This window comes from Salvia hispanica, chromosome 6, assembly GCF_023119035.1.
Source record: "Salvia hispanica cultivar TCC Black 2014 chromosome 6, UniMelb_Shisp_WGS_1.0, whole genome shotgun sequence".
NCBI lineage: Eukaryota > Viridiplantae > Streptophyta > Magnoliopsida > Lamiales > Lamiaceae > Salvia > Salvia hispanica.
This window is the reverse complement of record NC_062970.1, coordinates 21631699-21656895: the sequence shown is the minus strand read 5'-3', so window position 1 is coordinate 21656895 and position 25197 is coordinate 21631699. Positions and strand designations below refer to the sequence as shown.

Here is a 25197-nt window from a genome sequence, read left to right as displayed (position 1 = left end):
TCTATTGGTTGGGTTAAATTCTTTTATTTCGTGGGAATATTTTGGATATGGAACAGTTGAGATTATTTTGGAACTTTGATAAGCATTTATTGTGATAGCCTTTTTGTTGGATTCCATTGCTAAGGCATTATTCTTCTCCTACTTAATTGTTCATTAAATGTTCTGGTAAAATTTCCTTTAAATGAGACCCTAGCCTATGATCTTTGTTGCATTTAAGTCTTCCTAAACTCTTCCATTTGCCCTCAAATCTTCTTCTTCAAAAAAAAAAATCAAGACAAAACCCTACCTCCACACAAAGCGGTTACTCCACAAAAACCCTCATCCTAATTTTCGATTCTGAAATCGACGAGTAGGGTGAACCAAAAGTCTACTTAAACAATGGTCGACACTCGAGCTTCTGGATCGGCGAGGCATGACGAAAAAGGTTAGTAAGATTTCGTACAACGATTGACTTAAAATTGACAAAATCTGGCAAAATTTTCACTTCAATTGGTTGGATGTAGTGTATCAGAGAACGACAGTGAAGAAGAAGATACCGCCGATCCCAAAAGCACCGAAAGGATGTTTAGATTACCACTATTTTAATGAAACGATGTTTAGAGCTTGTAATTCTTTGTTTTTTAAACCATGTTTATATGTCAGCTGGATTTCATTGTTACTATATATATTATTTCATCTGTAAGATGAGATAAACTTCCATTACAATGACCTTGGAATGATTTCCTCTTTTTTCTTGTAGATGATAACCCATGTGATGAGCATTACTCGATACATTGGGTCATAGTAAATGAATATTTGTGTCATAGCATTGTTAGGTTAATTTGTGTCATAATATACCAACATTCGAGGCTGGCATAAATCTACTTAGTACGAGAATGTCTCATAAAATTTGATTGAAATGTTCGTATCAAACAAACTGAATATTAGTACGACCGAAGAATATTCTCATGTTTTGAACATATTAAAAAAACCAAATACACGATTGTTCTCATGTTTAAAACATATTAAAAAACCAAATATTAGTACGACAGAATAATACGCAAACAATAACCAAAAACATCATCTATGCTTTTGGGTCATACTAAACGGATATATGAGTCATGGAAACATATGGGTAAATTGGGTCATAATAATTGAATATTCGAGACATGACATAAAACTAATGAGTACAAGAATACGTTATAATGCCCAAAACGTCATCTATTCTTTTGTGTCATACTAGATGAATATTTGGATCATGGAAACGTATGGGTAAATTGAGTCATAATAATCCAATATTCGAGAGTCATGACAATGAAGACACGAACAATCTGGAAGATAATTATTCACGAAGAATAAATCTTCACGGAATGAAGTATAATGGAAGATTGTAGGGATTGCTGATGAAGAAGATGGAAGAGATGAAGGAGTGGCGAAGGAGTTGAAGTTGAAGAATCTGATAACTCATAAATCACGCACATGATTTGTTAGTGGAAAGAGAAATATGCAAGATTGTAGGGATTTCCATAACAGTCGACATCACATAAGGACATTACTAACCTTATACAATTTTTAATGATTAAAAAAAGAATACTTATGAAATAAATGAAACAGTTAGTTTTTTTAATCTTATGATCAGATTGTCTAATCTTATGGTCCAAAATCGGCCTGTATTTCTTTGTTTAAGTGTATTTTTGTTTTGATCATATATATATATATAGGGTTTTGATCTATGAAGACCAGATTTAAATACAGAAACGCAAAACAAAGTCATACGTAGGGCATTTTTAGGTCATAGTTAGTTTAGTTTTAGGTCATGCTTGTTAGCATGACCTAAAATGATCTTAACATGACATAAACCAAAATCTTATAATATGACTTAAAACGACTTAGTTATGACCTTCCGTGTTTTGGGTTAATTATTGGCAATTAGATCATCTAATCCTATGGTCAATATTTGGGCTGCATTTCTGGATTTAAATGCATACTTATTTTGATCATCTCCCTATATATATATATATATTGGGATGTATGCATATACTTTTCCCATCTTTTATACTTTTTCCTTCTCAATCTCTACCATCCATATTCAAGATCTTAGGGCCGAAATTAGAGCCTCATTTAATCATTTTTAATCATTAAAAATTGAGAAAAGGGCGTTTAGGGAGATTCACATGCACGTCTGTTATGGTAATTCCTTGATTCACTCCATCTCAAAATATTGCAGCAATTCTACTCAAATATATCTCTCTTCTTCACCGATTAATTTCCCATTATTCTCAATTGAAGACAATTCTTGTTCTAAATAATCTGATGAAATTTGCATAATTTTGATAAGTCGTTGATTGGTGCTACTACCACAATTCTGTAACCGTTTCCTAATTGTATCATTTTTTATTGGTGCTACTACCACAATCGTGTACTAGGAGCAAGAGTTTAGTTATGGTCTCGGCTAGGGTTTAGAAATCAGGGCGGCCAGGGTGTTATTTTAGTAGATAAATTTAATGTATATTTAGTACTGTGTAATTTAAAATTTCAAATATGTAATGCACGTTTTATAATTGGTAATGCGTATGTTAGGTAAATTTAATGTATATTTAGTATAGTGGTTGTTGTTCCTGATTGTTCTTCAGATTTCACGTTCCATGATGTGTATGCCCGTGCTGTTGGTTTTGATACGCGCAAATCACAAATGAGGAAAATAGATGGTGTTACTACTTGGTATAGTGTGGTATGCAATAGGGAAGGCAGCAAGAAGTCGATTGAGGATGACCAAGCGAATGCACGGTCTGGTTTTTCGATCAAACGCCGACGGTTATCCAAGCGGTGTGGATGTAAAGCGAGGATATCTTTCAAGTTCTTCTCCGAAGGAGGAGTTCCAGGTTATTTTGTCGAGGAGTTAAACGAGGTTCATAACCATTATATGGTTGAGTCAGAGCATCAACATTTTATGTCACTCAATCGAAATTTGGAGGACGTACATCACCAATTTATTTTGGATTGTTCGAAGGCTAATATAGGCCCCACACTTACGTTCAATGATTTGAAGGAAATACTCGGTAGTTTTCATCTAGTTGGTTGCAACGTTGGGGACATCAGGAATGCTTCTCGAGACATCAAAGCATACGCACATGGTATTGACGTGCAAATGGTTTTGGATGATATGGCTAAGAAGAAGGAGATGTCTGAGGCATTCACATATGAGTACGAGGTCAATGCTAGTAACCAACTGGTTCTCTATATTGGTGTGATGGTTTGATGAAGAGGAATTACCATATATTCGGTGATATAGTGGCTTTTGACACCACCTATAACACCAATAGGTATACCTGACGTGCATTATAACATTTTGATATGTACATTATTACCTGCAGTACTATTTTGTTTTTATGCATTATATCTATCGAAGTATGAATTATGTTTGCCTTTGCTACGCAGGTATTGTATGATCTTCGCGCCATTCACGGGAAAGGACAATCATGGACGACCAGTAACTTTCGCTGTTGGTTTGGTAAGCAACAAGAAGACGGGCGCTTTTGCATGGTTGTTTAGACTTTTTGTCCAGTGTATGGGGGTTGCTCCGAAGATGATCGTTACAGATCAAGATTTGGGCATGAGATCGGCTATTGAAGAGATTCTTGTCGGCACTCGCCACAGATGGTGTATGTGGCATATCATGCATAAGTTGGCCAATAAAGTTCCTAGTCAGTTATTGAGGGACGAAGATTTCAAGAAAGAGTTCAATGCATGTGTCTGGTCGGACCTGCTTGAACCCGACGAGTTTGAAGAAGAGTGGAATCGAGTAGTTGAGCGTTATGGCCTGGAAGAACATAGTTGGTTCAAGACGTTGTACGAGTATAGGCAATTATGGATACCTGCGTACTTCAGAGATTTCCCACTGGGGAAGATGATTAGGACCACCTCGATATCTGAATCAGAGAAAGCTTTTATAAAATTTATTGAAAGCCACGCAACAACATTGCCGAATTCTACTTGAATTTCAACCAAACTGTGGAATTTCAGCGGAATAGTAGAACAAAGTTGGACTACCAAGACGCTACGGCCCTGCCTATATTGGCCACTACTTTGCCGTTCGAGAAACATGCCTATATTGGCCACAGATTGTATGTTCAAGAAAATACAAGTGGAGATTGTTGAGGGTAATGACAGATGCCGCGTTTTGGGTTTCTCATCTACTAACAGGGTTGACACCTACAAACTTGGAGACAGCCTTCGCAATTCGTACTTTGTGAGACATGATAAGAGTGACGTGTCATACTCCTGCGATTGCAAATTTTCGGTAGGCAGGGAGGGATATCTGTGCAGTCATATCTTCTTTTTGTTCAGGAACAATGAAGTGAAAAAGATTCTGGATCAGTACTGCCCAAGTAGATGGATGAAGACTCCGTTAGCCAAGGTTGTCCATGGTCAGTGTGATGACACTCTACCTACCAAGTCCATCGTTGATGAAAGGCAAAACGTTTGAAAGCAAGGGATTTCGTTGTTCTATGGTTTTCTTCGCGATTTGAGTCGGACATTGATGTCCTTCGAGCGTTTGTTGGTGGCCTTGAAGAACTTGGAAATTCCCTTCAAGCTAGTAATCCTACAACGTCCGCCTCTGAAAAAAGGTGAATGATTGAGAAGTTTTATGCAATGGAAAGGCCCAAAGTTGTGGAGGTCCATCCTCTGGATGTTGTAAAGATAAAGGGGCACGCGAGCAGATCAGCAAGCCGTCTGATTTCCAAGAGAGAAAAAGCTATCAAGGAGGCTACTAGGCCCCTTAGACGGTGTAAGGCATGCGATGAGTTGGGCCATCACGACTCCAGAAATTGTCCAATGCTTAAAGAGCTGGAAAAGGAGAAGGAGCAGCGTAAGGGAAAGAGGAAATGTTGATGAATTTTGTACCTCACGACTCTAGGAATTGGTTTTTTTTTTCCGGTTTGTGCTTATTACTGCACTGGACCTCTTTCCACTGTCCACAATTTTTTGGTAATCAATAGTCATTTGTATATGTTTGTCGTGCATTACTAGTACATTATATGTACATTATATGTAATAATCATGCATTATTACAATGTTACCACCCATTATTATTCTCGGAAGTAGAATAGTATTGTTCAAAGTTCCTTTACTGACTGCACATTATTATTCGAGTAAAGTCCATTATCAAATACATTAATTACATTATTTGTACAATATTTTAAAATTTAGTTATCTTGTTCTACATTATATCCCTATTATTTTACATTATTACGCAATAATGTAACATTATTTGGTCTTTATATCGGTTTTAGTTCGGTAGTCGTGAAAATATTCAGTAGAACCAACAGATCTATCTTCTTGCAACAAGTTCAACACAATACATATTGTTCCAAAACATTCAAATCCACAAATCGGCTAATACCCCTTCCAGCATAAGTTATCAGAACAAAAACAAGAAGTTCAAATCAGAATAAATTTTGTTTCCAAACACCAATCAGACGATCAGTTGAGCCCATAATTCTCCACCCACCTTTCGAAGTTGAACTTGGAAGGCCTATCTATCTAATGCTTGGTAGCTTGAGTTTGGTTGCTTCCACCTTTGGAGTTAAGTGGAGAGGTAAGCAGAGCCGTTGCAAACTTTATGCCCAACATTTACAAGCCCTTTGTCCCTTTGGCGCTGAGTCTGCACTCCCAATCTTTCTCCCTCTCGCCAAAGTACGTCTCCATATGCCGCATCACATAGACCCCAATGTCCATGGTGCTGTTGTTATTCCTCCAAGGCATTGACACGACATGTGTATTACAGTTTCGGAGCTTAGCTGCCACTTTTAGAACCCTGGACTTAACAAGTGCTTCTACCAAGAACTTTTTCTACACCAAAAAAAAAAAAAAAAAAAAAAACGTTCGTCAACAATTATAGATAATGTACATTTTATTCAATATAATGCAATGTAGATATACACCCCTTTACGTACCAGAAAGGAGATTGTGTTTCCATATTTTTCGAAAAATGACCCGTGTGGTTCGGCCAAGCTATGGTCAATTATGTTTGTCTTACCATCGGGCAGATCTAAACATACCACGTACTGATGGGTCGTCCCACAAATTGAGAAGAACAACTGCACAATGAACGGTACATTACAAGACTTCTACTATACGTATTATGTCTGAATATCAAGTACATTATTACATTATCACTCACCAAGTCAAATTTTTCCCATTTAAAGCTCCTGGTTCCAAGCGCTTCCTCAAAGAGCCGTGTCCAGAACGTATCAAACCTCTGTTTGTCGACCACGGTTTGACGCTGTAGGTTTTTTGAGTGATTAGTTATGAAATGTTAATCAGTAGAGTACTTTGTAAAGAACACTAAACCATGGTTCACTCACGCATGGATTTGTAGAGAAAAACAGCCGCGAAACACTCTCTGGGGCCTTGCTCTTTTCAATTGTATTGAGGTACGAGCTCCAGGTATCTATAACAGCAGGGCTCGTTGGCTTGAACGGCGCTAGTGACTGAAACTCCTTCTGGACACTTTTCTTAAACGTGTCTAGGTAGACAACACAATCCCTGAACATGTTTAAACCGTTTAATAAATAATACATGTGCCAACCACAACAAAGGGAAAAGTACAAAATTTACTTGTTCATTTCGGCTGTGTCAAGAACCCAGTAGTAGATCTGCTTGTCAACTGTGTTCGCCTTTACCGTAACTCTAACGGCTCTCTCGTGGAAGGGTGACCTGGCTGCCAGACTGGGTTTCTTCATTCGAGATGTTGCAGGCACTGTAGTCTTCTTCACAAATGAAGATAAATTACTCAAAAATTGAGCAGCATCCCTACATGTTATAGTTCCCATACCCAATACTGTAATGGTTTACATAAATAATCAATTCCATACCGCATCTCCAGCCGCTTCTTGTTGGATCTGTTTCCCTTTTCCTTTTCCTTCAGAAACCACCTTTTCAATGGCCAGCTCTTTTCCCCTACCACCTTTTCCATCTGCAAGGTTTGAAAGCTGCGCGGTTTTGACAACACCAATCTCAATGGCCGTATGATGTGTTGTTCCAAGTGCCTGATTCCAAAAAAAAAAACCAAATAATGCATGAAAGTACCAGAATAATGTATTAATTTAAATATGTAATTCAGATATTCTACTGCATGTGGAATGTCGAACTCGTTGTCCGTCGGTACCTTTGAAGCCGCCTCCTTAATGGGCTACTTTCTCTTGGTAGCCGGATCAACAACACGTTTCCCCTTACTTATCTGATTTCAAAAATAAATCCCATTAACCAAAAAAAAATATAATGCAGAGAACCACACATATAATGTAATGCTTTAAACATTGTCTCAGCTTTCTTTTTAAAACGTATTTACCTTGTTAGTCTCCTCTGCATCTACACTCTTTGATGGGGCTTGCTTTGTCTCAACTTTTGTATTAGCTCCTGAATCCTCCCTATCTTTTCCCACAACATCCTCAACCATGGTTTTAGAATCCTTCATACAGTTAATAAAAAAAGTTAAAAAATCTACAAAATTACTTAATTAGGAAAACTTAAGTCTTTAGTTTATTAGTCCATACCTCAGCTGCTCTTCCTGAAGTATGCATCATTGATGGCTTTTCAAGTCTGGAACCACCAGCATCTTCTGGTATGATACCAGTCATATCATTGCCTATCGGCTCAGGCATGGGAATGTCACCTCCCTGATCATCATCTACCAGATGATCACCAACTGACACATTAGGAGGTCTACCATCTGTATTGTTCATCTTTGAACCAACAACACCCTCTGTCTCAGTTGTTGGCTGTGTAGCAAATGGGTCAGGACACTCTAACCCATCCAACATAAATGAGGGCCTATCGAAGCTTCTGATAATGGTCTTCTTTTTGTCATAGGCTGCCATCATCTTCTCCATCTCTTGTATCCATTCCGGGCTGTACTCCTCTTCGTCTTCCCTTGCTTGCGTCAATCTTGAAACAATGTCTTCTTCTTCAACCACAAGTTCTTCCTCTAATCCCAACAACTTTTTTCCAATCTGACTACCTACTCGGACGCATTCATCCTCTAGCAACTCAACAAGAATCATCCTAAAATCATCTACCCACGTCGAAATTGCGTGGCCCAGCAGCACGCTTGACGAGATAAACTTATCTCTTATGCGTTTCGCTCTATGCCTGCTTGGTGTTCCACCACCTCCTCTGGTTAAAGCTTCAACCCTCCTTGCTTCAGCATCCAGCAAATACTTCTGTTCGTCTATCGGAATTAATGCCCTAATATAAAGCAGACTCAATAATGCATGTTGTCAGTCGGAATTAATGTTTGTAAGTTAGCTTCTATTGCAATAACTGTTTCCCTCACCAATAAGAAGTGGAGTGGCCCCGTGAAATATACAGAATCTCCTCTATCCCAAGTCGAATAGGTGGCCTCCAACACGGATAATACGTACCCACACTAATTTAAGTTCCCAATCTCATCAACCTCGTCAATGAGATGTAGAATCTTTGGCTTCAAATGTCCGTCTGCCGGAGTCTCAATAATAGAATTTTCTAACAAGAACATGAATAAACGTTTGAAGTCTGGACCGCCATTGACCTCCTCCGTAACCATCTTTGCAATGTCTCCTGCGGTGATTTTGTATCTAGCCTTTTTACACCGATCTGCAGCATAGTCGTTAAAGTGGAAGTTTCTTTGCTTATCTGCTGGACGTGAGATGTGGGTCGGTCCTCTAGGAAAGCCTAACGTCAGGTGCACGTCCTCCTCATCTAGAGTCAATCTACCACCCCCAGACAATGGAATCTCGCACCGAGCTAGATTAAATGACTTTAGCACCCAATATGCAATGTAACTATGTACCTCCTTGATGCTAAAGTTAAGGATAGCGCCAAACCCCAGTTCATGCACGGCTTCCTTCTGCCGTGGAGTTAGGCCATTCAAACAGTTAATCTCGCACTCGATTGTGCTCCGACTGTATAGGTGGTCGACCTTTTTCCCCCTCTGCCTCCTCCTCTCCGCCTCTTGAGTAAAGGTACTAGCTTCGGCCATATTTTGTTCCTTCAATCTGTTCCTGAACTTTTGAGCAATTGCTAGTGGAAGAAGATCATCCACTGCATCGTCTACAGTCAACCATGGCTGCTTGGATGCTGAAAAAAATAGGAGTACTGAATTGCATTAATGGATAAAAATAAGTATGTAATGTACAAACTGATGGTATACCAATGCAGATAAAGTACATAATAATGCATAATAACATTATTAATAATGTACATGTATGATACCCAAAAACACCAGAAATTAGACAATTACAAATGCATCAATAATGTCATCCACAAACCCAATAATGCAGTTATTAAGCATGACATAAATTATGATTTGAAGAATTTGTTGACATACATCAATCAGCAATTATCCAACGCTACAAAATCCAAATGCAATAAATTGGCCAATAATGTACAACAAAGCATAAATAATGCATAAGTTTTAACAAATGATTACTAGAACGAATGCATCACTGAAAGTGAAGTACACGCTTGAGATTACTCGAACACTGCCACATACATCAGGACATAGCAAAACAGACAATAATTTCGCAAAGTCAATAGATTAAAACATGCAATACTCAACTGTGTCAATAATGCATAATTATCCCATAAATACCGAGTTCAAATGCAAGATCAGTGAACAATAATGTAATAAAGACAACGATTAATGCATCAGAACAGGGGAAATAATTTCAGCACCTTCAGCTGGTGTTGGTTGACTGCTCCCGGGTCTGCCTCTCTTCGACATTGATGTTCTGTAATACACAACAACGAAATCAGTAAAATACTTTCATCCAAAACGCCTCAAACCACAGACACAAATGATTAACCATCAAAAAATCGACCACAAAATGCACCGAAAATCGAAAATTTCCACAAATAAAAACGAGAAATCCACAAAATTAACTAATGGAAAAGAACCCTAGTTCCAAAAAAAAACCAACTTCATTATTTACCAATAAATTCAACCAAAAAAATGTGCATTATAACAGTTTTTATTGGAAAAAATCGACGCTAATAAGTAGCCTACACAAAAACGCGCTACTACGGAAACCCACCTTAAGAAACCAAAATCGGAACTTCGCCGACTCGCTGAGTAAGCATCGGTACTTTTACCCTTCGAATCGTTGATTGACGTTGAATGCAGCGTTAATCGACGGTTTGGTCGCTGGTTCGTCGTCTGGGAGAGGCGGCTAGGGTTTCGTCACTTTTGAATTTGTGGAGAATTGTGTTGATCGTGATTGATGGGAAGGAATGAGAGAGAGAGTGAGTAGGCGGAAGGTTTATGAAAATCCCGCTTAATTAGTGGACCTTCCGTTTCAGAACACGTTACATGCTTAATGTTTTCACTCTTATACCCTCATAATGCACATATTGGTAGACATAATGCACAACGGGTTCAGATTTTCCCTGTTAATCTAGATCATCCATTCAATCAATCCAATGGTTGATATTAAGAAGGAAATAGACACTTAAGGGGCAAAAAGACCTTAATGCTCCCCTGTATATATATATATATATATATATAGGGATGTATTAAGATGACAACCCTCTTTATTGTAACACCATACCACCATTTTAGGCCATTGGATCTGAAAATCGTGTGCTTGTGATGCTGCCACGTGTAAAAACACGGAGGGGTAAAATAGGAAATTTCTAATTTTACGTTACCAGATTGCAGTGCTGTTCATTGAATATTGCAGTCTTACCACAACAATATTGCAGTTTACCACGACTGCAGTATCTAATGCAGATGCAATATCTAATACAGTAGACTGCAAACTCGTGTTTTTTCACGAAACTTAATCCTAGCCATCCATAGATGAGATCTAACGGACTATATTGGTGGTATGGTGTTATCCTATCTATGGTGGGCACCATAGTGCACCCCTACTCATTCTTAATACAAAAATACAGAACCAAACATACATATGTCATTTTTAGGTCATCGTAAGCTTATTTTTATGTCATTATAAGAAGCATGACATAAAATGATCTTAACATGACCTCAAACCCAAATTTTATAATATGACCTAAAACTGCTTTATAATGACCCACTGTGTTTTTCTTTAATTATTGACCATTAGATTGAATAATCTAATGGTCAGGATTTGGTCTGGATTTTGTATTGAGATGCATTTTTGTATTGATCATTTTCTATATATATATATATATATATATATATATATATATATATATATAATTATATATTTTTTTTTAATTATATACAATTTATATTCATTATCTGAAAAAAATTTGGTCCGTGCATAGCACGGGTGCCAACACTAGTAGGAAAAAAACATAACAATTGAATAGATAAAATGCAAACTTATATATTATACAAACTCAAAACTCCTTAGCACAGCTTCAATAGAGTTTCAATACAATATCTACACAGTATAAAATTTCAAGATTTTAATGTCAACAAAGTATATTAACACAATATCAACACAACATCAATCATTGACTACCGTTGAAATTCTGTTGACATTTTCCTGTTGATGCTTTTTTTTTATCTATTGACATTTTTCAATGGTCCAGATCATAATTTTGAGTTTGTACAATATTTAGAGTTTTTATTTGATCACATTCATAAAGAGGCAATCCTAATTCCATCGAAATCTTGGTATCAAACACATAATAGAACACTCATCCCACTAACTTCACTTTCTAATCGAAATCTTGGTATCAAACACATAATAGAACACTCATCCCACTAACTTCACTTTCTAGTAACAATCCTCAACAATGGTGTAACCATTCTTTGTAGTAGTATTTAATTACTTTTATCATAAATGCCTTAATTAATTTCATAATTAATGGATCTTAACCTGGCAATCAATGTCTCGCATACATTGAACCTGATTAGTAAGATATGATTGCTAAGTATGTTTAATTTGAACAATGAACAACAAAGCACAAAAATGATAATAGACGACAAGATCATATATGCGGTTCAATCTTATAGATCTACATCCACGAACAAGAGATACTTTAATTTATTGATGCTTTACGGAAATTCAAAATTCGAAAGAATCAATCAATGAATACACTCAAGAAGAACCTCGAGTTGTTAGCTTCTTGATCGCTATCTACCGGATGTATATCTCTATTGTGTTAACCAATTTTTAATTATAAAGAATCAACTTATATATACACAACTCTATAACAAACTATGAAATCGCATTCTCTCCAAGACAATTCATTAAGAATTCAAATTTGTCAATTCGATTTTTATTGGTTTTGTCATTAAAGATCAACTTTGATGATTAGCATGGATAGTACACCACCTTTATGCCAAACAAGATTTGTCTATTAAACAATATACGAAAAATATTTCCTCAATATTTGATACATAAGCATTCCTAAAATAAAAATAAAATGCTTTAAATGTTAGTAATATAAGCTAAAACATAATTATATGTTGTTTCCAACCAAAATGAGTCATAAGCATTCCTAAAATAAAAATAAAATGCTTTAGATGTTAGTAATATAAGCTAAAACATAATTATATGTTGTTTCCAACCAAAATGAGTCATAATGGTACTCATATGATTTTCTCTAAAACACATACTCTAAGAGAGTATGAACATTCTAATTTTGAAAAAAAAAATTCTCTTTATTGAGAAGAGACTCATTTTGCATTAACGATACTTTAATAACTTTTTCTATCTTTATCTTTTTTCTTTACCAATAATTATGCATTAAAACTCGTGCTAAACCAAATGTTCATATTTTCAGGGACGGAGGGAGTATTTTATACATTGATAGACTGTGATATAAAAATTATTTAGAGTGATTAGTGTAACACCCCACTTTTTCGAACCATAATTTTCGAGACATAAAATTTTTACATTAAATGCTTTTAATGCTATGAAGTATGTGGATTAAATGATGAGTGATTTATTGCATGATTCTTTGTGACCTAGTTGGAATATGGAGTTGAGTTTGAGTTGAATAGTTAAACTTGTTGATTATATGATGTGGCTATTGAATAGTCAATAGTATGGAAAATATGACGTGGGAAGGTCAATGTGTTGTGAAGATGGAGTGGAATTAAAAATGGTGGATTTTGTGATGCGATTATGTGAATATTTTGATGCGGGGTAGAATATATCGTGGTGAATTATTTCCTAAGGGATGAGTGAGATTAAATAGGATTTTCATAAATATCCTACACATATTATAGGAATTTTCGACCCTCATGATTTATTGGAGAGGAATTCTATTTTTCGTGGATTTGATTATTCTCTTGGGATATTTATCCAAATTAAATCCAAAGTCCGATTATTCCTTATTTCCTCTATGAAATTTTCGAAACCCACTTTATAATATGGAGATTTTCGAAAATCTCCTATTTATGGGAGAAGGAATTATTTTATTATATTATTTGATTCTTTATTTATTCTCTTCCATGAATAAATATAAATATTCTAGCATATCTTACCATATCTAAGAAGATCTTGCCAAATCCTATTTTGATTAGGATTTTAATTTGAATCCTTGTGGAGAGATTCAAAAATCACGCCACTTTCCTACTTTTATTGGGAGATTTATTATTTTATTCTGCTCCGTGATATTTTATTCTACTCCGTGACTGAAATATCTAAATTAAATCATAGGCTAATTAAATAGCCTAAGAATTCGAAATCCCCTTATTTCTCACCAATATTAACGCCAATCCCTCCCCCATATCTTTCCAAATCTTTATTTATTTAATTGTGGGATTATATTCTTGAACTCTATAAATAAGAGTGAAAATCCTAAACCTAAATCAAAGAAAAACCGCCCCCACTCCCCCAAAATCACGTCTCCCCTCTCTCCCACTCTCTCTCAATTTTTCTTCTACTATTCTCCAATATTTCTTCATCTTTTGAGAAAAATTGAAGTTGAAACTCAAGAATCTTTTAAGAATCAAGGCTATTACTTTGTTTCTACCATTCGTTCTATTAAGAAAATGTATTTTTATATATTAATCTTTCTTCATCTAACCGATTAATCGGTGTTCTTGAACCCTCATGCATATAGATTGAGTGAAAGGGGAAACAATTGATGAATGTGGGATGCATGTGTGTTTGTGTGAATCGTGTGTGTGTGTATGTGCGTGCCTCAGTGTGCGTGCATGTGTGTTGTGTGTGTGCGTGTGATGTGTGTTGAAAAACACTCCTGCGTGGCACGTTTTGATGATAGATCTGGAGTTGTTGTGGTGTGAATAGAAAGTGATATGACAATAATATCTTGATTTTCGAGTGGTAATATAAATCGAGGGGAAAAAGGGAAACGTTAGGAACATGCATGAATTTGAGTAGATGATTGAGACTTACTTGTGATACACATAAATTAAAGGTGATAACTCGCGCTCTCGGTGTGATAGCAAGAGGAAGAACATACTTGTGATCTAAGGAATCGAGGTGGGCTTTATTCACTAAACTCATTTATTACCAAAATATTGATTATGGTGTTATAAGGGTGGATTAAAATGTTATGTCATGCTTGTGATTGTTTTGATTATGTTGTGTGCCTGATGCCTAGTTTTTGAGTCCGCTCCATTAGGCTATAGGGCTATAAAAACGAATTCGGGTCTGAGTAGGGCCGCAAACCCTATCAGGCTAGTGTACACGGTTGGGATCGGGAGTCGTCCTTGCTAGTCGGCCGGTCTCGTGGGCGAATAGTGTGGCCACACTTTCGTCACACTATGGAATTGTTGGTTGTTGAGAAAATGGGAGGAATTGTTTGACTAACCAGTCTATGAAATTATTTTGTGATACTCGATGATATTCTTTTATAAATGCAAACTCGAGTTCACTATGGTAAGGATGACATATCTACTAAAAATGTTTTGGCATGAGTTCACTGAGTATGTTTAAAATACTCAGCCCTGCATGTGTTTTCCCTATGTGCAGGTTGAGCAGCGACGAGCGGTTGGCGGTGTTGAGCAAATAAATTGAATGATAATATGATCGTTTTGAAACATTGAGTGGGGGTGTGTCTTCATACAGAACTTCACTTTTCTTTTGGCTGCTTACGCTGAAAACATGAACTCTTTTCGTTTGTTTGAATTGAACTATTTCATTATTGTTTAGAATATTGAGACAAAATGCGTTTTGGATTATATTATACCCTTGGCTTTTGAGCATGATTTATGATATCTATTCATCATTGGTTTTTCTTGATTAAGCCGTTGTCTTATTGCTTTAATAGTTCATTAATTACTCTGGTCAAATCTCTTTAAATGAAACCCTAGCCTACGTTCTTGTTGCATTTAAGTCCGCCTAGGTAACAGTCGCCGTATTTATTATACCCTAAAATGTCGGGCTGTTACAATTAGTGCCTATGATCAAAGGTCTTTTGATTGCAATCGAACAATTAAAAATAGACCATGAAGTATATTCCACAATTAGAATACACCATGAAGTATCATTTCAGTACAAAATCAATGAGCTAACCTTTCATCAGTTGACACGGTCGTCGTTTTTATTTTTCATCATCCCATGAACAATGAATACGAAGTTCAAGACTTTTCATCTTTCTTATCTCCCAATTCTCTTCCTTCATTTTCTTGGCCCAGTTCACAGCTAAAGGGTGGCTATCAATTACTTCCAACACTTGAACATTGTCAATCAAAGAAGAAGGCAATTGTTCTAGATTGTAGCAGTGTTTGATGCTTATATGCTGAAGGAAGTAGACGCTTGGAAATATGATATCCCAATGCACTAGATCAGTATCTTCAATTAAAAGGAACTTCAGTTTTGGAAGTTCAGTACAACCAATTTTCCATAATGGTCCTTGAAAAGCATGGCATTGCAACTTCAACACCTTGAGATTTGGCAAATTACCAATTATACTCATGTACTCCCAAGGATATCCAAGCCCACTTAAACACAACTTTTTTAGGCTCAAAGGAAACATAGAACAAGGAGCTGGCAAGGGAATGAAGTCCGGCCCTAGCTCAGGATTCACAACGACACATTTAAGTGATTCTAGTTTATCTAAATTGACAATAAAATTCAAGTTGTGAAATTGCTATCGTCATCCAGCTCCAACTCAATTTGAATCCCTAATTTTATCAGATTAGGTATTCTTTTCGAAATCTCCTTTTCACAATTATGAACACTAACATCCAACAGTGATGATAGGTTCGGCAAAAGGGCATCAGAACTAGGGTTAGGGAGCTTACTTCCTGAGACCTCAAGATGTTTCAGTTCCTTCATATCCCATATTTCATTTGGCAAATATGAAGAACTTTTTGAGTTTTTGATATTCAAATATTTTCTAACAATCAAGAATTGAAGACTCCAAAGTTTAGAAATGGAAGGTGGGATATTCCCATCACATGTGAGGGAAATGTACCTTAGATGGACTTGCTTCACTACTTCATCTAGAAACTCGTATACATGGATTCCAAGAGCTTCTATAATATTCAACAATCTTGAACCAAAACACAATGGAACTGGATATCGATGAGGTGGACCGGTACATAGCAAAGCACGTGAAACAGAAGCAGAAGCAGATGCCACTGCGTCATATGCGTCTTTGATTCCCAATAAAATGCTTTTGCGGATGCATAATCTTCGCTGCCCATTTAAAATTTTCGTTGATTTATCAACGTAACTATCCATGGCATGAAAAAACTTGCTTTCCTAGCAATATTGCAAGATAGATGCCAATAGATAGAATGGAGACTACAACTCTTACTACTTTCCAAATCCGACCCCTTCTTTACCATAACCATACTACTCTGATCAAGCTCCTTCAAGCAGTTTGAGGCAAAATCTTTTGTTGTTTGTGAAAAAATTGGCTCAAGAAATCCGTCTGCAAACCACCATTTCATTACTGTGGAAGTAGGGATCTCATGATTACGCGGAAATATTCCCATGTAAAGAAAGCACACTTTTAGTTGTTGAGGTAAAGCCTCGTAACTTGGAAGCAACCCTTTAGAAATTTCACTTTGTGCATTCATTACATCCGGATTATCTTTCTCCGTCACCTTGTTCCAATGTTCTAGAGTTTTCTCAGATTTTGATAAAAGACCAGCAACTGCGAGAATAAGAAGAGGAAGACCTTCACAGTTTTCTGCAATCTTCTTCCCGTTCTTTTCGAGTTGAGAAGGGCATCGCTCCTCGACAAACACTTTGTCACGAAGAAGATCCCAACTTTCTTCTTTATTCAACAACCGCAGTTTGTAAGCCATATCACATGGTCCAAAAAACCCTACTTTGGGCAGCCTAGTTGTAACCACGAGTTCACCCTTGATATTCGGAATGAACTTTTTCAAGAAATGCACTGGCTCTTGGGTCCACAGATCATCTAATACAATGAGACATTTCTTATGGGATAATTGCGCGCACAAATCCTTGACTAATTTTTCACCTTCTTTTATAAATCATTTATCTATGTGTGGATAAATTTGATGTAGAATATCAACCAAAATCTGTTTTGGTTGATACTTCTGACCTATATTAATCCACACACGATGATCGAAACTATCCAAGATTGAGGAATCTTCAAAAATATTCCTGATAAGAGTACTTTTGCCAAGTCTGGCCATTCCATAGACTGTCATGATTCCCATTGGGGGAAAAAATCTTTACGGATAAAGATTGCTCTTGACTCTACCAATCAGAGTTGATACATCAAACATAAAATCGCACTCTCTTACATTTTCCTCATGCAACCGTTTCTTGATTTCTCTTGCCTGGCAATATAGTTTATGCAATTATGTTAAGTATAATTAAATGAGACAAAATTTTTGAGATACTAAAATACATTATTAAAAATGTTATTGGTGTTATTAGTATTATGTGTATTTATCTAGTTTTTAATGTTAAGTTTAAGACTAATTGTGCTTATTTAATTCAAATCTGTGTTTTAAGGGATGGTTAGTAAACAAAATTAAATGTTTATGTATAACAACTTCCAATAAAAAATCTAACATAGTAAATTATTGAAAATGATCATGATGGAAATCAGTATATGACTAATACTCCCTCCGTCCTATTAAATATGTCATATTTGCTTTTTGGCACAAGATTTTATGTAATGTTATTTTGTGAGTTAATGAAGAGAGAGTAAAGTAAGAGAGAAGAAAAAGTAGAGAAAGTATTATTTCCATTTTTAAAAACGTTTCATTTTTAATGGGACAGACCAAAAAGGAAAACGTTTCATTTCTAATAGGACCGAGGAAATATAAAACTTGAATATTCAACCTGAAATATGGTGCCCCTTTTTCTCTATTTTTAGTCAACAGTGAACAGTTACACACATATGCAACAGTCACACCACAACTTGAAATTTACTCCCTCCGTCTCGGATAATTCGGGTCACTTTGACCGGGCACGGGTTTAAAGAATTGTAATGGATAGTGGGTTGAAAAAGTTAGTGGAATGTGGATCCTACCTTTATATTTTAGTTTTATAATAAAATGTGAGTAGGAATGAGTTAGTGGAATATGTGGTCTACTATCAAAAATGGTAAAAGTGAAGTGGGACAAATTATGTGGGACGGACCAAAATGGAAAATTGGGACGAATTATCTAGGACGGAGGGAGTATGTGATATGTGGAATGATTAAGTTTAATTTGATCGCTATCATTTTGATAACAAGTAAAATACAATTGATTATAGTATGTTATTAATATTGGAGCAACTTTTTAATTTTGACTTTAGTCCGCACAAGTTAGTGCAAATTGATGCACATATATACTAATGGCGGGTATCCTATATTAACACAAAACTTGCATCCACATTGAAAAAGAATGCAAAACAATGTGGAAAGGAAACAACAAAGTCTTTTTCTAGTATAACTATTTTTCCTGTCCATAAGCCCAACTTTAATCATGGGACAACATTAAATTATTTATCATTAAAAATATAATTTTATAATAATATTTTTAATTAAATATTTTTATTTTTTTTTTGAATTCGTTCAACTGACCGATAGTTCACGGTTCTCCTATTTTAGTGGTTAAAAACAACTCTATAAGCTACTAGGTTTATCATGCGAACCAGACCAATCAGGCATTGGTTCATAGCTGACAAGGTGAACTGATCGATTTGATCTGATTTTCAGTACTGTCTAATCATAAGTGAGTCACTTTCTTTTTGTGATGTCTCACCATAATCATAAGTGAGTCATTTCCTTTTTTAAAAAAAATCATCTCTCATATTCTCTCTATCCACAAAATATATGACATATTGTGAATGACACGGGTTTTAATATGGAATTGGTAAAGTAATAGAGAAGAGAAAAAAGTAAGAGAAAAGTAGTGTTAGTGGAATGTGGGGTCCATATAATTAGAAAGAGAGAATGGAAAAAAATAAGAGAGGAGAGAAAAAAGTAGGAGAGAAGTATTGTTATAGAGGATTGTGGGATCCATATAATTAATAAGAGAGAAGGGAAAAAGTAAGAGAGAAGTTGTTGAAAACTTTTCTTTTTAAGATATGCTCTATTTTTCGTGGACAACCAAAAATGACAAATATACTCTATTTTTCATAAATGAAGGGAGTACTTTATTTCCCATTTACTTTATTCTTTTCATCCATTTACTTTATCCTCTCTAATATTTTATTCTCTCTACTTTAATACTTTAAATATTAATTTTTTAAATCATGTATCTAAAAAAATTGCCTCGTTTGTGATACCACGAAGGGAGTACAATAGTTTCATCAATTATTTTCATGCGAAAGAAGGCCCTACAGCATTAAATTTAAAATTTTTTCAATTTGGTCTATAAATTGATGTATACCCAACCCAATGCGACTAGCAGATTATGTTGACGCTATAAAGTAGTAAAAAATTACTCAAAGTCCACTATATTGATTGTCATGTTATGTACATGCAATCCGCGGCTAGCTTGTTCCACAAGCTAAAAAAATTAAAAGGAGCGAGATTAAATAAATTAATTAATATTCTACCATAATTTATATCTTCATACCAGAATTAATAGTCTATTAATACGTTTCATCGAAATATGAGCACTTTCATAAATTTTTGGAATTTCTATTTTTGAAAAGTTACCCCCAAATTATTCATATATATTAATTCATTTATAACTTATATCGTTATTATTTATTACCCTAATAATAATGTGTTCTATTATCTATTTACACTATTTTAATTCTTAATAATGTGTTTTATTATCTATTGACACTATTTTAATTCTTCTTCTTCTTATTTCTCTTACTTAACTTATTATACATTAATTTCCGTGTCATTTCAATGGCAAATTTTTTTTTAGAACCGAGGGAGTCTCTTCTGCCAAGAAAAAATAAATAAATTGTGGGAAATGTTGATTACCTCCAATATCTCATCATCAACCTTGTAAATGGGATCATCTTTATCCGTAGCTAGCTTGTTCCACAAGTTAAGTGACTTCTCCGATCTCAGCAGCGCCACCATAACCTTGGCCACCACAATCCGGTACCCTCCACAATTCTCCGCAATCTTCTTCCCGGCCTCCTCAAACGCCGCCGTAACCACCCAACCGCGGCTCTCAATCAACCCCTTAATACACCTCCAGCTAATCGCCTCATTCAAAACCACCGGAATTTCAAATCGGAAAAAACTCTCATCAAATTCGGCAACTTCAGCCATGCCGGTCGTCACGAGCACTATGCTCCCGTTGTTCTGCTCCGGCAGCCACCTCCTCGGCCGCGCCAAAATCTCGGTATCCCGTACGTCATCTAGAGCAACGACGTATCTCCTCCCCCTCAGGCTCGCGGCGAGATGTTGCCCTAATTCCACTTCTGAACACAGACCTTTTTTGATCGGTACTGCATCCGTCGCTAAAAAGTATGAACATTTTGGTTAGACACTTGTTTTAAAGTATAATTGGAAAGTAAGAGAGATATATAGAAAAAGTTTTCAAAATATTATTAATAGAAAATGTATCCAACTTTATTAATGAGAAAAAAATATCCAAAATTAGAATGTTCATAATTTTCAGGGACAAACTTAAAAGTAAAGAGTATATATTTTTCAGCGACAGAGGGAGTACAATTTATTTGAGTGATGATGTTTACAAGGACTTGTCTGAGTTGATATGCTGCACCAATCTTCACCCACGCGCCGCACACTACAAAATCTTAGTTTTTAAAGACACAAAAATCAAGATGCAATTACGTTTAAAATTTAAAACTTAAAAAAAATTTATGTCGTAAAAGAAAGTATTCCTAAATTAAAAATAAATTAACTTAATATTTTGTCTTTTAGGACATTTTTTAAAGCATTTGTTATATATTTAGAAACACAAATTAGCGTATTTAATTGCATTAAAAAAATATCCTTAACCGGTCTTTTTGTTGTAGTGGCAGTCGAACGAGCGTCGTCCTCTAATTCGAGCGATGATGTTGAGAAAGACTTGTTTGAGTTTATGCGCGTCTCCCCCTTGGCATACGGCGTCATGCCCCTCGCCACCATGGATCTACCGTTGCCGGAGCCACCAAAGAAGACGTATACGCCGAAGTAGTCCGGCCGCGTGATTCCGAGGAGGTGCTCTTTCATGTCGGCGATTGCGTCGGACAGACCGACCATCTTTACAGCCGAATTGGTGACTATTTCAGCTGAGTTGTCTTCTTCGGAATTAGGTTTTTCTAACTCTTCAATGTATCTTTTCTCTAGTTCCTTCGCTGTTACGGTGAAAAAAGTGATTTCGTGGTGCAATTCCTTCAAGTCTGTGTTTAAAGGAGAAGAAATGTGGTGTTGGATTGAGAGGAAGAGGTTTGAGGTGTGGGATTCGAGGGAGTCTTGTAGTTGGTGAGCAGATTCTTTGATTTGTGAGTCTAAAGAGTTGAGTTTGTTCCTTTTCTTGCTTCCGCAGTTGATATCAATGGGTCGTGTGAGGGATTGTTGGATGAATGTGAGCTGTTTGTGTGCATCTTGTAAGGATTGTTGAGTTGGAGAGAGGATGGAAATATGAGAAGAGTTAAGGAGGTGATGTATTGTTTGTTTAAGCCATCTCCGCTTTCTTTTCTGCACTCCGATTAAAATTAACTGACAACGAAAGAGAGAAAGGGAGAGAAAAGGCAATAAGGTATGAAATGGTAAGAGAGATAAGCTATAAAGCATCATACTAATAGACTAGTTTGGATTATACTCCTTTTGTCCTGAAATAGGAGTCCTATTTAGTTATAACATGAGCTTTAAGAAATATAAATAAAAGTGGGTTGAATAACATGAGTGGAATAAGTTGGTGGAATGTGAGACCTACTTGCCATTTATGATAAAAGTGAAATAGGACTCTTATTGTGGGACGCACCGAAATGGCAAAACAGGACTCTTATTATATGGTAGGTGGAGTATTATAGATTATATTATACTCTCTGGTGTTTGGCTTTCTAAATAAAATAGTACCAAGATATAATCTAGGTTTGAGTTTGAGATTATTTTAGTCACAGGGGATTAGCTATGACTAATTCTTCCATGATTATCCATCTAGGATTGAGTTGTGGGATTGAATCTCATGAATCAAATACATTACATATTTAATCCCGATATACAATCTTGCAAATCGAACACCCCATCTCCGTTTCTTTTGTACTCCATCCGTCCTATAGTAGATGGCACACTTGGAGATTGACACGGGATTTTAGCAGATGTTTTTTGTGTTAAGTGGAAAGAGAAAATAATATATTTATATTAATGTGAGAGAGAACTTTTTCTAAAAAGGAAATGTGATATCTTTTGTGGGACAAACTAATAAGAAAAGTATGGGATCTATTATGGGATAGAGGGAGTAATATTTTTGGATACGAAATTTAAAAAAATTATGTTTAATATAGTAAAGAACATGAGAGATTAAAAATAAAATAAAATAAAATGGAAATAGGAAAATAGACTAAAGTAAAGATTATGAAATAATTTAGGATGACCATAGCCTTTGAGATAATGTACACACATCTAGCTAGAAACTTAGTTGTGGAGGCTATGACACAATTTCGATTTAAAATGGTCAATGTTAAAGATAGAGAACTAGCATAAGAAAAGTAATGAATTCAATATTTGGATGCAATGAATTGACTTCTGAAAATAATTTCAAAAATGGATCATTATTAATCAATATACTTAGGGGAAGATATATAGACTAGCTTTTATTAATAAAATTTTGACGAACTTTTATACTTATACCCCGTTCGTACTTTAAAAATATGGGTACAAGATCATATGATATAGGAATTAAAATAAAACTAGTAAAGTAAGAAAGAGTAGGAAACTGAAATGGTAGTTAAAGTAGTGTTATTGAATAGTGGGTCGCACATTATTATTAATGTTTTAATGATGGTATAAGTTGTAAATAACTTGATGTATAGGAGTAATAAATTGAAATAATTTTCTATAAATCGAAATACTCATATTTTTATAAGACAGACGGAAATGAAAAATGCACATATTTTTATGGGACGGAAGGAGTATAAAGTAGTACTCCATCCGTTCTTGAAAAGTATGAACATTTGATTTAACACGAGTTTTAATGCATAATTGGTAAAGTAAGAGAGAGATAGAAAGAAAAAGTTTTTAAAACATGAGTGAACTACAAAAATGGTCCTTGCACTATGGGTTTATCTCGTTCATAGTCCCTGGACTTTAAAAATATCGCCAGACATCCCTGGACTAAGGGTTTGTCTCGAAAATGGTCTTTCTTCACTGTTTTTCGTCGAAAATACCCTTTTGGAGGTTTTGGGCAGTTTGGTCTTTTTACACTTTTAATATTTTAAATCTGATATTATTTCAGTTATGTACTAAATCTGATATTATTTCAAAATTATCATTCTTTTTCCCTTTTGTCATCCTTCACTTTATTTATTTATTTCAATATTAGATTTAATTTTATAAAATTAAATTTTAAATTTTGATTTTTAAATATCAATAATTTTTTTAAATTAAAACTATTAATTCATGGACACTATAAATATTGAATTAAACTATTAAATTTTGTTATAATATAGTATTCAGTTGAATTGAAGAAGTACAGAAAAATACTCCCTCCGTCCCACTTTAGGAGTCCCGGTTGAGTTCGGCATGGGTTTTAAGATATATAAAGAAAAGTTGGTGAAAAAGGATAATGGAATGTGGGTCCTACTTTTATATATTAGTTGTATAATAAAATGTGAGTGGAAATAAGTGAGTGGAATGTGGAGTCTATTACCAATTATGGAATATTCCAACCAGGACTCCTAAAGTGGGACATCCAAAAGTAGTAAACCAGGACTCCTAAAGTGGGACGGAGGGAGTAATATTAATTATGACGGAAAAATAAGAGCTATTCTATTTAGCCTTCGTTCGGTTGTTATAATTGCTTGCGATTGAATATTATGATGTTGACTAAAAATTTGATCCTACTAAAAATTTTATATATGAGTATTTTTGTTGAAATTTTCTAGTACATTTTGTTTGTTTTCAAATTAATAAACAAAAATTATATTAGTCTTACATTAGATGCATATTTATTTCAGAATAAATCGTGTTATATGATCTATTTATGACTAAAGCTATTAAATATTGATTAAAACAAGGCGTTGTCATATTTTATTAATTAAATATTAGACACTATCAAATATTGATTATGACTATTAATTTTTTTTATTTAATAATTTTATAATTAAAATTTTTTATTGATATTTAAAAATTGAAATTTAAAATTTAATTTGTAAAATTAAATCTAATATTGAAATAAAGAAACAGAGTGAATGATGACAAAAGGAAAGAAGAATGATAATTTTGAAATAATATCAGATTTAGTACTCCCTCCGTTCCATAGTAATGGAGCGTTTCTTTTCGGCACGGATATTAAGAAAAATTGTGTTAGGTGAGTTAAGTAAAAGGAGAATGAAGTGGAAAATGAAAAAGGTAGAGAGATGAAGAGAGAAAAAAGTAAGAGAGAGTAAAGTAGGTGTGGAAAAATGTGTTGACTTTTACTAAAAAGAAAATGACTCTATTACTATGGAATGTACCAAAATGGCTAAAATGACTCTATTACTATGGAACGGATGGAGTACATAACTAAAATAATATCAGATTTAAAATATTAAAAGTGTAAAAAGACCAAATTGCCCAAAACCCACCAAAAGGGTATTTTCAACCAAAAACAGTGAAAAAGGACCATTTTCGAGATAAACCTATAGCCTATGGACCATTTTTGTAGTTTTTTTTTAAAAAAAATAAATAAATAAATAAACTCCTAAGAAATGAAGAAATTACAACTGA

The 25197-nt window shown here is 35.1% G+C and overlaps 2 protein-coding genes across 2 annotated transcripts; one reads left to right on the top strand and one right to left on the bottom strand.

Annotated features, from left to right (window-relative positions):
- The first annotated feature begins 378 nt into the window (after positions 1-378).
- LOC125194927 (protein FAR1-RELATED SEQUENCE 5-like) lies at positions 379-3976 on the top strand. Its single transcript, XM_048093141.1, has 4 exons — positions 379-424; positions 2613-3190; positions 3244-3302; positions 3418-3976. Exons 1-4 carry the CDS (start codon positions 379-381, stop codon positions 3974-3976), a joined length of 1242 nt encoding a protein of 413 aa, XP_047949098.1.
- A 12028-nt stretch (positions 3977-16004) lies between these two features.
- LOC125194926 (putative late blight resistance protein homolog R1B-17) lies at positions 16005-21528 on the bottom strand. Its single transcript, XM_048093140.1, has 5 exons — positions 21315-21528; positions 20293-20780; positions 17614-17692; positions 16721-17304; positions 16005-16637 (listed from the first exon to the last, which is right to left on the bottom strand). The coding sequence occupies exons 1-5, from the start codon at positions 21526-21528 to the stop codon at positions 16005-16007; spliced, it is 1998 nt and encodes a 665-aa protein (XP_047949097.1).
- Between the last annotated feature and the right edge of the window lie 3669 nt (positions 21529-25197).